This window comes from Neovison vison, chromosome 12 (genome assembly GCF_020171115.1).
Source record: "Neovison vison isolate M4711 chromosome 12, ASM_NN_V1, whole genome shotgun sequence".
NCBI classification, from domain to species: Eukaryota; Metazoa; Chordata; class Mammalia; order Carnivora; family Mustelidae; genus Neogale; species Neogale vison.
Window position 1 is genome coordinate 133,815,415 of NC_058102.1, and position 12,383 is coordinate 133,827,797.

Below are 12,383 nucleotides of genomic sequence, written 5' to 3' on the forward strand. Positions count from 1 at the left end.
ACCAGTCAATGTTTGAAGATTTGGAGGATGAGTACAGTTAATCTGGTGAAGAGGTGAAGGAGGGCTATTTAACTTATTTTATTTTATTTTTAAAAATATTTATTTATTTGAGGGAGTGAGAGTGGGAGAGAGGGCATGAGCAGAGGGGTGGGGCAGAGGGAGAAGGAGAAGCTGACTCCCTGCTGAGCAGGGAGCCTGACCTGGGGCTGGATCCCAGGACCCTGGGCTCAGGACCTGAGCTGAAGGCAGAAGCTCAGACTGAGCCACCCAGGCCCCCTGTGGAGGGCTGTTGTAAAGAGAAGGAGTAGCTGGTGAAAGCACTGGGGTGGGGGTGGGGTGATGGGGTTATGGGGAGGATGGGGGGTGGGGAGGTTGTGGGGGATGAGTGTACTTATATATGTGTGTAAGTTTAGAGGATCCTTTATAGGTTTCAATTTAGTCCTCCGTTTTACTTCCACACTTCTGCCCTACAGAATTCAGGCCAATTCCTGTGTGCCTGACCCCCTCCACCATGAGGGTATAGAGCATTGTGCAGGTTCAAACCATTCCCACTCGTGTCATTCTTTCCTATAGGGAAGGTACATACTGTAGTACACTTTCTCATCACTACAGCCGATCACTTGATGAACTTCCTATTTTCAACAGAAAAATGAGTGGGCATCTCTACTTCATTAAATTTTAAAATACTTTTTATTTGTGTGCTAAACATAGGAGTTGGCACTAAATTTCATAGGGAGTTGGTGCCCAGAGAGTTGTTATAGGTATCCTCTTTGTTGCCAGACTTTTTCAACATAAGCAAATTAAGTAGCTCAGTCTCCAACCTGGGACTCACGTGGGGACTCAAAAGCCCTCCGATGGGAAGGAGGTAGGCGGAAACTTAGCATCACCCCTCAGATCCTTGCATGTTGGGAAGCCAATGTTGGGAGACTGCCAGGGATTAAGACCACTACATACTTATTTCCTTATTTATATTTTCTGATTTTTCAACGATAAATTGTGTGTTGCTTTGCACATAGTAATTTGTTTCTAGTTAAAATAATAAAATAGCTTTAAATGTGTTTAAAGATTGGGGTACCTGGGTGGCTCAGTCGGTTAAGTGTCTGCCTTCAGCTCAGGTCAAGATCTCAGGGTCTTGGGATTCTTAGGGTCTGTGATCAAAGGAACGAGACCGACAGAAAGCGAAAGTCAAGCAAAGCTTTATTTCGCGCCAAGCATCGAAAATCAAACTGACCAGTCGGGGCTGTCTCTTAAAAAGAGGTGATCATGACCAGGACACCGACCCCAAAGACTTCCCTACCCAACGATTTCCCTTCGCGGCAAGGCCACTCCCCAGCGATGCTCATGACACTCCCAATGACCCAGACGCTACCACTACTCCTCCCCTGCCTCACAGACTAACCTTTATAGAAGTGGTTGAGCCCAGCTCACACACAGGTGGCCAATGAGATTGCAACACACTTGGAAAACTGCACAGTCATGCTTGGTCAGCAATACGGGTGGCCAATCGAATTCCAATTCACCACAGCAAATATATGCGCGCCCCACTGATTCGATGTCTCCATCCGGCCTGGCCTGCCCCCATATCTGGGGCCTGCAAGCAAGTTCCTCCTGAAGGGTCAGGGTCAACCCAAGCTCACAACGAAGTGGCTCCCTCTGGCCAACCAGGCCCTTACAGGAAGTAAGCCCCAGGTTGGGGTCCCTGATCAGTGGAGAGCCTGTTTCTCCTCCTTCCTCTGTCCCTCCACTATAACCTCCCCACAATGCTCTCTCTCTCACTCACTCTCGCTGTATCTCAAATAAAAATCTTAAAAAAAATATGTGTGTTTAAAGGTTAACAAAGGAAGCTTTAGGCATTAGATAATAAAGTATAAAATATATAACTCATAAATGTAAAAATATAATTTTTTGCTACTAATACCAATATAATTTTATTGGAATATGGAAGGTAAACAGATGTTTTCAAACAATCTAATTTTATAAAAATGTATGGCATTATTAAATAGTTAATAAGGAAATCCCATGGTCTGATGTGGGTTGACACCTCGAGCTCTTGCCTAGCTTGAAGTCTCCACAGCGGTGTCATGGCTTTGCAGCTGGGGGAGGAGACTGCTTGCAAACCAGACTGGTGACAAGTCCCCAGAATGAAATCAGCCTGTTTACTTTTTAAAACAGAATCTAGCTTCCTTTGCTAACACGAAGGCTGGCACAATGGATCCCGAGTCTTGACGCTGGCTCCAGGAGTTCCCACTAACCCCCCAGGCGCCCCAGATGATGATTGCTCAGTCACTGGGGAACGGGCTGGCCTTGCACACACGACCCCAGTCCCTGCCCATGAGAAGGACAGCTCTGCCATCACGTTCACATATGACCTCTTGGAGCTTCCAAATGCAGCTTACCCTGATTATAGAGGGAAATTGCTTCTCATGGGGATAAAAAGGCAAAAAGGGTGGGGGTGGGAGAAGAGTACGTTTTTCTCACTCAATAGGTCTTTTCCTAAATACATTCTAATAGGATGTTTCCCTCATTCCCCAGCCTGCCTCAAGACTGACTTTCCAGTTTTCATTATGGTTATGACCAAAAAGTCTCTATTTCAGGGAGGTGCATGAAAGCAGGCGCACACACAGGGATGTATGTGCTGGGAAACACTGAGGTTTTTCTTACAAGGCTGCAAAAAGAAAAAAAAGGCTACACGGAAAAAATAGCAACAAGGTTTTATGGTTAGGCAAATCAACAAAGGTTACAGTGAGCTCCAAGTTACGCACTTCCCATCAAACTTCTGATGAGACAGAGGATCCTGTTCACGGCCTCACAAGATTTCAAGTGATGCCTGCTGACGGCAAAGGGGCCTCTTGTGAGTGCTCACAGTTTGCTCCCAAATGAATACACTTAGAAGAAAACTGCAGGGGTGAGGTACATTTCCCAGAGAGCTCATGTCATTAAAAAATACATAAAAGATGAATTTGTAAAAGAGCTTAAAAAGATACTGTCGCGGTTTTAATATCTCCTTTTCATAAATGAGGCTGGTGTGTCAGTATAGACTGCTGACGTTTTGCTAAATCTTGAGCCTGAATCTCGCACCAAAGGAAACCCAGACCGCAGTGGAATAGATAGAAAGTCAGATACTCAGAGCTTGTTGACTGAACGGGTTAATTCAACAGTGGCCTCCTGTTAAATAAAGGTAAATGGACAACAACTCCAGGTCTCTCCTCTCCCATGCATTCCAAAGGGAGCATTTCCTCAGATCCTGAACTCTGGGCATCTTCCTGCCGCCACAAGGGCAGCTCCCTGTAGACTGGGGACTGGGGGATTTCTTTCTTTTTGAAGGACAGTTAGGTCTTTACTCTTCTTTGCATTTAGAAGGAATGACTAGAATTTCTTTTTATCACACTGTAGTTTTCCTTCAAGATTTGGGTTTGGTTGGTCGGTTTTACTGGCAAGCATCCATGCCCGCATTACCTGTGGCTTTCCAAGTCTTCACTGGGCTGCCCTGAGGCCACTGGAACGCACAGCGTTGTCTGCAGGAGGCTGGGACCGCTCCTTCACCGCCACGTAGGAGTCCGGGTGCTCCGTGGCCTCTTTGGCAGTCAGTCTCTGCTGATGGTCGGATCGCAGAAGTTTGTCCAGAAGATCTAGAGCCTCGAGGCTGACGAGGGGTCTGTTCTCACTACGGATAACGTTTTCCCAGCGTTTCCATGAATATTGTCCCAGGATATGGTTGAAGCGCGGATCTAGGTCTATGTGGTCTTTCTTCAGACACCCATACGGTTCATCTATAGCCAGAACCTTGGCAATGCGGACAAGCTGGTCACAGGTGTCCTGTCCGTGAAAGAAGGGCCGCTCTCCAAAGATCGTGCTTGCTAACATTCGGCCCAAACTGCACATGTCAAAGCTGTAATCATACCTCTGATTGCCCACAAGGAGCTCCGGGCCCTTGAAATATCTCGAGGCTGCACGCACATGGTACTCCGGAGCAGGACGGTGGAACTCTGCCAGACCCCAGGCTATCAGCCGCAGCGTTTTCTGGGGCTGACCCACCATGACATCGTGAGGTTTCCCATCCCTGGGCCGGACTCCCTTTTGCGGCAGGAATCCAGGGCCTTACGGAGCTCATGCATATAACACCGGATCTCGAAGTCTGTCGGGATCCGGTAACGTTGCTTAAAATCTGTATTACGGATATATTCAAATACCAAAGCTGGGGTCGTTGACACAGGGTCCTTCACAGTGTCAATCAGCTTCAGGATATTTGCTCCACCACGAAGGTTCTCCAGAATCTTAACGTCTCGTTTTATCTTTTCTTCACCGGCTTGAGAATTTTGACAACCACTCACTGTCGGGGATGTGAATGGCCTCAAACACTTCACTGTTCTTTCCCTGACCAAGTTTTCAAACCAAGTTTCGAAACCAGTTGGTTTCGAACCCTCTTGATTACCCCAGCTCGGGACGCGAGCCTCCTAGTCCCAGTACTCGCGGCTCCTCAAGCTGTAGACCCGGGCTCTGCTGCCCGCGGCCGGGCGGGGCACGGCGGGCGGGACCGGGGGGCGCCGCGGGGCGCAGAGGGCGGCGGCGGCGCGGCAGGGGGCGCGGGGCGGCGGGCAGAGAAGGCGGCGGGCTGGGCGCCGCCGCGGGAGGAGGAGGAGGAGAAGCGCGGCGGCCGGCGGCCACGGCAGGCGGGGCCCGCGGGGGCGGGCGGGCTGGGGGCGCGGGGGTGGCGGCCGAGCCGGCTGGGCCCTGGAGCGGTCGGCGGGGCGGGCGGCGCTCTCGCTCCGCGGCGACCTCCGCGGGGCTCACGGCTCCGAGGCGGCGGCTGCGGCGGCGCCACCAGCCTGGAAAGGGGCAGCGTTGGCTGCGGTGGCGGCGGCCAAAAATATAATTATTAAATACCGTATTGTCTACAAAAGAATAATCGATGGAAAATAAAAATACTCAAGAAAAAATTAGCGAGCAGAACCTACCTACACATCTCAACACATACACCAAAATGAACCCTATTGGTAAAAGTGTTTACTCTTTTTAACAAAACCATTACATATTTCAGAAGAAAGCATATATGAGTGGTATTACTGATGAGTGACAGATTTTTCAAACAACAGAAGTTACAAAAGAAAGTATCAATACATTTGGCCACATAAAATCTGTGACCAAATAATATAAGTGAAAATATAGAAAAAAAGGATGAGCATGAATGATAAACATTATTTGTTTATAATAAAGGGACTAAAATTTTTTGTAAATGATCACAGGACATAACCAGTTCACAAATTAACCATGAGTACCAGCCTTCTACGCTTACCTGATCTGGACAGTGGGTTCAACTTCATCTTACCTCAAGACATTTGTTTTAGTTTAGTTCTGTCATAATTTAATCTACTGGCATCTTGATATACTCACTACCTTACAGAGATCATCGTACTTACCCGTTATATGGATTACTTCATGCAAATACTATTAGGTACCTAGGAAACAGTCTGAAAGTCCTTGTGAAAAAAATCTCCCCCATTGTTACAATTTATGTAAATCTTTTCAAAAAACAAATCAGCCTTATCCATTTAAAGAAATACTTCCCCCAAATTGAGCACAAATTCAAGATACCGCTTTTGTATCACATGTGATTGATAAAACATGTTAACCATATAATCAGTTCCAAGAGACCAAAAGCTCTGGTGGATAAAACTACACTGGGGACTTGGGATAGGCACGAGTAATATCTCACATTTGGACATAGTGTATTTTCATGAAGCCTAACCAAGAGACATTCTTTTTCCTTCTATTAATTCCTCTAATAACTCTTCACATTTTATATAAGAAGATCTGAAGATCTTTTATAACACCAAGAAGCATTAAACTTAAGCATCTTAAAATCTAACAAATTTAAAAAGTATACAAAAGGCATTAGCTTATGTAGAGAGAAGGTACAGGCAAACACGTCTGCCTAATTTCCCAAACAGGAAAAAAAATTGGTTATATGATAAAGTATATGATATCAGCTGCATAAATTCTTAAGTCTGTTGTTTTCTGCTATAATAGCATGAAACATTTTTCCTCCAAATTTTTAAAAATTGAACCTTTGTCATAGCAGAACTAACACTGGCAATTTGCCATTCTAACTAGTGAGGGCTGTGTTTCCATATCCATGAAGATTTTACACCAGTCTTCACATTAGTTGAACCACTAATTTCTTATCATCGCTGTCATTTCATATTTTTTCCAACTGATTATGGCTTTTTAGCTAATTGTGATTATTTCAAAATAAGAAAAAAAAAGTCTCTCTTTTGTTCTTCTTGAAAATCCTTTAGCAACCAAGTTCTCCAAATACCTTTCTATTTTGTCTCATCTCCTTACTTCTGACACCTCTGCCTTTGTCAGCACCTAGTTCATAATTTCTAGGAGTTACATAGACATACCATCTCAGGTTTAAGAACAGTTGGTCTTTAACATACTTTCAGTACTGTGAAGGGTGGCGAAATTTGAGGTGAGAACCTAAAATTATTTCTGCAGCACAGAAAGGATAAAACATGAAGGATAATCTCATCAAGTGAAATGTATCCACTTGAACACAGTAAGATGGTAGCTCCAGAGACGCTCTCACTATACATCTGTTTCCTTGAGAGTTCATGTGATGTACACTTAAAAAAATATTTTATTTATTCATTTGCCAGAGAAAGCAGAGCACAAGCAGGGGGAGCAGCAGGCAGAGAGTCCGATGCGGGACTCAATCCCAGGACCCTGGGAATTGTGACCTGAGCCAAAGGCAAATGCTTAACTGACTGAGCCACCCAGGTGTCCCACACATACTTTTCTTTTGGAATTTTGACCATATCTCTTTACACCCAGGACCTATTCAGGAGATGCCCATCTATTCACAAAAAATCCTGATTTATCTGATCACTTGGTAAGTTCACAGGATATATAAGAGAAACAAAGGATCTGGAAAATGGGAGATTTTTCACTTCTTTGTAACATCAAACAATCTATTTCATTATTTTTAACTCCCCAAAAGGACTGCATCTGATTACTAATGGTACAATTCAACCGAAAAATCCGCTAGAGGTGTGTAGTAAACAAAACTCAGCTTTGATACTTTCTCCCTAAGGGAAAATAAGAACACGGTCACCCACTTTACATGGTCCTAACACATAATTAATGGAACCTGTGGCTTTTACTTGTGCAAGCATGGTGAGTAAAGAATTTGGCAAGGATGTGATTAATTACTAGAGAAAGTATTTTTTTAATATAGGAGAAGATATTTAATTTCACTCCATATTAATTAATGAAAATGCCAATTACAGCTCCATTATAGTATGTCTTTTAAAATCTGACATAAAAAGATCAACGTTCTAAAGACTGGTTTTGCAGTATGGAGTTTCCTCAAGATGTTAAAAATAACGACCCAATGACCCAGCAATTGCACTACTGGGTATTTATCCCTAAGATACAGATGTAGTGAGAAGAAGTAAGCTCCATGCCCAGTGCGAGGCTTAAACTCATAACACCAAGATCAAAAGTTGCAGGCTCTAACAAATGTGCCAGCCAAGGGCTCCTATTTCGGTTAATTCCTTTTTTTTTTTTTTAAAAAAAGATTTTATTTATTTATTTGACAGAGAGAGGTATCACAGTGGGTAGAGAGGCAGGCAGAGAGAGAGAGGAGGAAGCAGGGTCCCTGCTGAGCAGAGAGACTGATGTGGGGCTTGATCCCAGAACCCTGGGATCGTGACCTGAACCGAAGGCAGAGGCTTTAACCCACTGAGCCACCCAAGCGCCCCTACTTTGGTTAATTCTTAAAATCATTAGCCAGTATAATAAGAATGTAATAGGAATAGCAAATGTAATAGGAATCTGGCAAGTTTTGGGGTAGCTGGTTTCTTATTAGCTGTTGTCTGGGTCTGCTTCCATTCCTGTCAGTCTGCTTCACCCACAATATCAGGTATAGTCCAGTTGTAATTACTGGATCAAGCACCACATTAAAAGGATTTTCTGTAGACTCAGTATACAGCCCATATATATATATGAGCCACACAGCCCATCTTGTTTGCATTTTACTTGATTTTTTTTTCAACTGCATCATACCATTCTTTAATATTGATCTTTCTGGTGAAATCTTTACCGTCCAATTTGTGCCTTCCCTAAGTAGCTGCCAGAAACCGCCAACTTCTGTTAACAAAAGTGTAGCTTAAAAAGTTCTTCACTCTGTTGCCAAATAGATACACAGATATCAAAACAATAACCATTTACAAATTATAATGGAAAAATATACTATCACAGTAGAAAAATAAAAGAGCCCAGATATAAATATTTCAAGAAGTATGCAAAAAATATGCAGGATTTATATAAAGAAAAAGACTACCCAGAAGCTCATAAGACTTAAGTTGAAAGACAGAACATGTATCTAGATACATTGAAATGGAAAGACATAAGACTTAAAAAATTGAGAGACATAACATGTATCTAGATATACTGATTCAAGATTGATTCTGTTAAGGTTAATTCTCTTAAACCAAATTGCAGACAAATTCTCACTGTTTTAATTTGGTATAGTGATGTAAAATTCATCTCAAATAATGTAGAGGTGAATATTGCCAAGACAATACTGAAAGAGAAGATTAAGAAAGGGGACAATGGACCTGTAATGGATTATTTTAAAAAAGATTTATTTATTTGACAGAGAGAGATCACAAGTAGATGGGGGGTGGTGGTGGTGTGGGGGTTGTGGGGGGTGTGGGGGGTGTGGGGAGGCAAGCAGAATCCCTGCTAGGCAGAGAGCCTGATGCGGGGCTCAATCCCAGGACCCTGGTATGTACCTGTAATGGATATTAGAACATATTTTATAAAGAGGTTAAAAATAGTACAGTATGGATACAAGAAGAGTACTAGTCAATTGAACAGAATGTAAAACCCAGAAACGGGAAAAAAAAACCCTGAGAACTTAATTAACGATGAATTGGTATTTTAAACTAGGTAAGAAAAGATGGGTTAGTTATGACAAGCAAATAACCTTTTTTTTTTTTTTGGTTCTTAAATGTTGGGGCACCTGTGTGACTCAGTGTTACTCTGATTCTTCATTTCAGCTCAGGTTATGAAGTCAGGGTCCTGAAATCATACCCTCCCCTCTGCCCTTGGGGTGGAGCCCGTATAAGAGTCTCCTTTCTCCCTCTCCCATTGCCCCACTCCCCAGTATCTCCACACTCTAAGAAACAAAACAAACCTTAAATGTTGCACCATGCTCCAAAATAAAGCTTAAAGATTTAATTGGGAAATCACGCAAAAAATAAAAGTAAAGAAAATGTAAGTGTAAGGCTGGGCCTAATGGGAGCATTAAGAGGCAGGCAGAAATGCGTTTTCCTCCGGAGAACGTGCCTGGTTTTCCCCTCATAAGTTTGCATTTGATGATACACACTGCCAAGTCTCTGACCATAAAAACAGATTTTTTAAACGTTTATTTTTTTGACAGGCAGGGAGAGGGAGATGGAGAGACAGAGAGAGAAAGAAAAAGGAAAAAAAAAAAAAAGAAAGGAAAAAAAAAAGAAAAAAGAGAAGCCCGTCTCCCGCTGAGACGGGAGCCCCACCTGTATTCCACACCAGGGCCCCAGGATCATGCCCCAGGGAAGGCAGGCGCCCAACGAACTGAGCCACCCAGGCATCCAGGCACCCCTGAAAACGACTTTTTTTTTTTGCTGCATCTGCTCAATTCCATGGAGACCGGCTGGGACCCGGAGTCATATAGAAGAGGAATCAACTAAAGAAGAGCATTTTTTAGGGACATTTTCTGGGGGAGGAGGCATTCAGCATACTTAAGTTTTGTGCACTCTAGCCCCAGTAGTATATAAAGACTGCTTTTCCACCCCGGCAACTCTAATCTCTGCCGATACTTTAGAAAGGGTCAGCCAACTCCCACTAACGTTTGAAGGGAACCCTCCCGACGTCACACACGATCACTGAGATTTGAGAGGCTTGGGCCTCGCACATGCGCTTTGGGCACATTTAATCACGGCCCTGTATGCTCAGGCGCAGGCGCAGGCGCAGCGACGCGGATTTCAGAGGTGCGCAAGCGCATTTGTGCTGGAAGTCACCGCCTGGTTACGGTTATTTTGTGCTGGAAGATTACGAACCGCGTAGCTTTGCTACTGTGATGTAGTGGCGAGTTCGGTTTGGCTTCTCTCTAGGGCTAGTGCTGGCGTCTAGAGGCGGCGAAAAGCCGAGCGGAAGGTGTCAGCTTTGCGATGAAGAAGTTTTTTGGTTTCGGGGCTGGGAAGGGGCGTTCATCCCCGACCTTTCGCACCGAGCCGATGAATGGCTTGGGGGCCCGGGCTGACAAGAATGAAGAAGTCAACAAGTCGCAGCGCGGGTATAACGTCCGCGTGAAAGATCTCAAAAAGATCCACAGAGCTGCCGCCGTGGGCGACGTAGCGAAAGTGCAGCGGTTGCTACTGCTTGGGAAAGACGTGAATAAAAGAGACAAGATGAAACGGTAATAGGGACTTGGAAGCCGGCGGCGCCAGACGGCGGGGAGGCGTGGGGGGACCGGGAGGAACGCGCACCTTCCGGGGCTCAGCCTGTGGAGCCCAGCGGTCCTGTCACCGAGGGCGCTTGGCGGTCTTCTCTCCTGAGGCGCGCAGCAAGGGGTCTAGCGCCCAGGCCGGCTGTCTGAGCAGCAAAACAAAATCCTCAGCTGCCTTTGGACCCACTCATAAGTCCCCGTATAGGTCACTTAAAAGACAGCTTTGACGTGGTTGAACCACATTTCAATAGTGATAGAAAAGAAATGAAGTATATACACAGTATTTTACTTTATTTTTTAGGATTTTATTTATTTGACAGAGAGAGACACAGAGGGAGGGAATACAGCAGAGGGAGTGGGAGAGGGGGAAGCAGCCCCCACCCCCAGCAGAGAGCCTGATGTGGGGCTCGATCATAGGACCCTGAGATCACGACCTGAAGCCAAGGCAGATGCTGAATGACTGAGCCACCCAGGCGCCTCCAGTATTTTATTTTTACTGGGCATCTTTTTATACGATAATGTCATTAAGAAAAGGTCTATTCCCATAATAGATCAACTTCTGGGCTACAAATTGCTTCGATAAAATCCAATATATGATTTATACCTGTGTCCACTCTGTATGTATGTTATTTACTGACTGGCTGTCGAAGGAAATTTTGAATTGGGAAGATGGTTCTGTTCGTGATTCGGAAGATGTATTTCTCAAAATGTGTACTCTTCCTGTATTTATGGACATTCCATAAAGCAAATAATATCATCATGGTTTTAAGACTTTTGGGTTCCACCTGCTCTCTTTTATCATTGTGGTGACATAAGCAAATTTTTGGAATCACTATAGTGTACACCTGAGAGTAATAGAACACTGCATGTTAACTGGCATTAAAATAAAAACTTAAATTTTTTTTAAAAAAAGATTTTATTTATTTGGCAGAGACATCACAAGCAGGCAGAGAGGCAGCCAGAGAGAGGGAAGCAGGCTCCCCGCTGAGCAGAGAGCCCGATGCAGGTCTCGATCCTAGGACCCCGCTCGATTCCAGGACGCGGAGATCATGACCTGAGCCAAAGGCAGCAGCTTAACCCACTGAGCCACCCACGCGCCCCAAAACTTAAATTTTTATGGGTAGACAGATTCGCCCTTCCAGACACCAAATGTATCTTAAATTTCCACAAATTACACGGTTACTAATAGCTGAAAGGACAGATGAATGAAGGGGGCAGAGTAGAAAATGCCAAACACCCAAATATGGTGACATTTCATATTAGTAGGAAAAGGTGAATCATTCATAAGTGGTGGAGAAATATCTGCTTTTTATTTATTTATAATAGTATTAAATACTAATCTTGATAATTGGTAATTCTTGATTTTCATATGATCTATAAATCTAAATATCTGGGGCGCCTGGGTGGCTCAGTGGGTTGAAGCCTCTGCCTTCGGCTCAGGTCATGATTTCAGGGTCCTGGGATCTAGCCCTGCGTCGGCTCTCTGCTCGGTGGGGAGCCTGAGTTCCTCTTTCTCTCTTTCTACCTGCTTCTCTGCCTGCTTGTGATCTCTGTCAAATAAATGAAATCTTAAAAAAAAAAATTAAATATCTAATAAAATGAGAAAAATAATTTCATTTATCATTTAATATGATGTTTATATAAAATATATAACAACTATATAATATATAAATATATATTTATAAGATATATAAAAATATATAAAATATGTAATGTATAAAAATAAAACTGTTCCCATTTATTTGAATCCTGCGCTTCCTTTGGCTTAAAGTATCTTGAAAATCAGAGTGAAGAATTACTTAAAAAGAATTCTTTGTTATTTTAGTCCTCTTTTCCCATAATTCTTTCAAGAACTAAAATTTATTTAAATGCAAACTATGTGACTAGA

At 43.7% G+C, this 12,383-nt stretch overlaps 1 protein-coding gene and 1 pseudogene across 4 annotated transcripts in view; one reads left to right on the forward strand and one right to left on the reverse strand.

Annotated features, from left to right (window-relative positions):
- Positions 1-3,474: 3,474 nt before the first annotated feature.
- On the reverse strand, positions 3,475-5,408 carry LOC122891040 (annotated as a pseudogene).
- Positions 5,409-10,062: 4,654 nt separating this feature from the next.
- LOC122892541 (ankyrin repeat domain-containing protein 26-like) overlaps positions 10,063-12,383 on the forward strand; it is a 149,098-nt gene continuing 146,777 nt past the window's right edge. For all 4 annotated transcript variants that reach the window (XR_006381420.1, XM_044229183.1, XM_044229184.1 and 1 more), the window contains exon 1: positions 10,063-10,465. Coding sequence is in view for 3 of the 4 variants with exons in the window: in XM_044229183.1 (XP_044085118.1) it covers positions 10,218-10,465 (248 nt within the window). In the remaining variant the exon portion in view is untranslated. The remainder of the gene's footprint in view (positions 10,466-12,383) is intronic.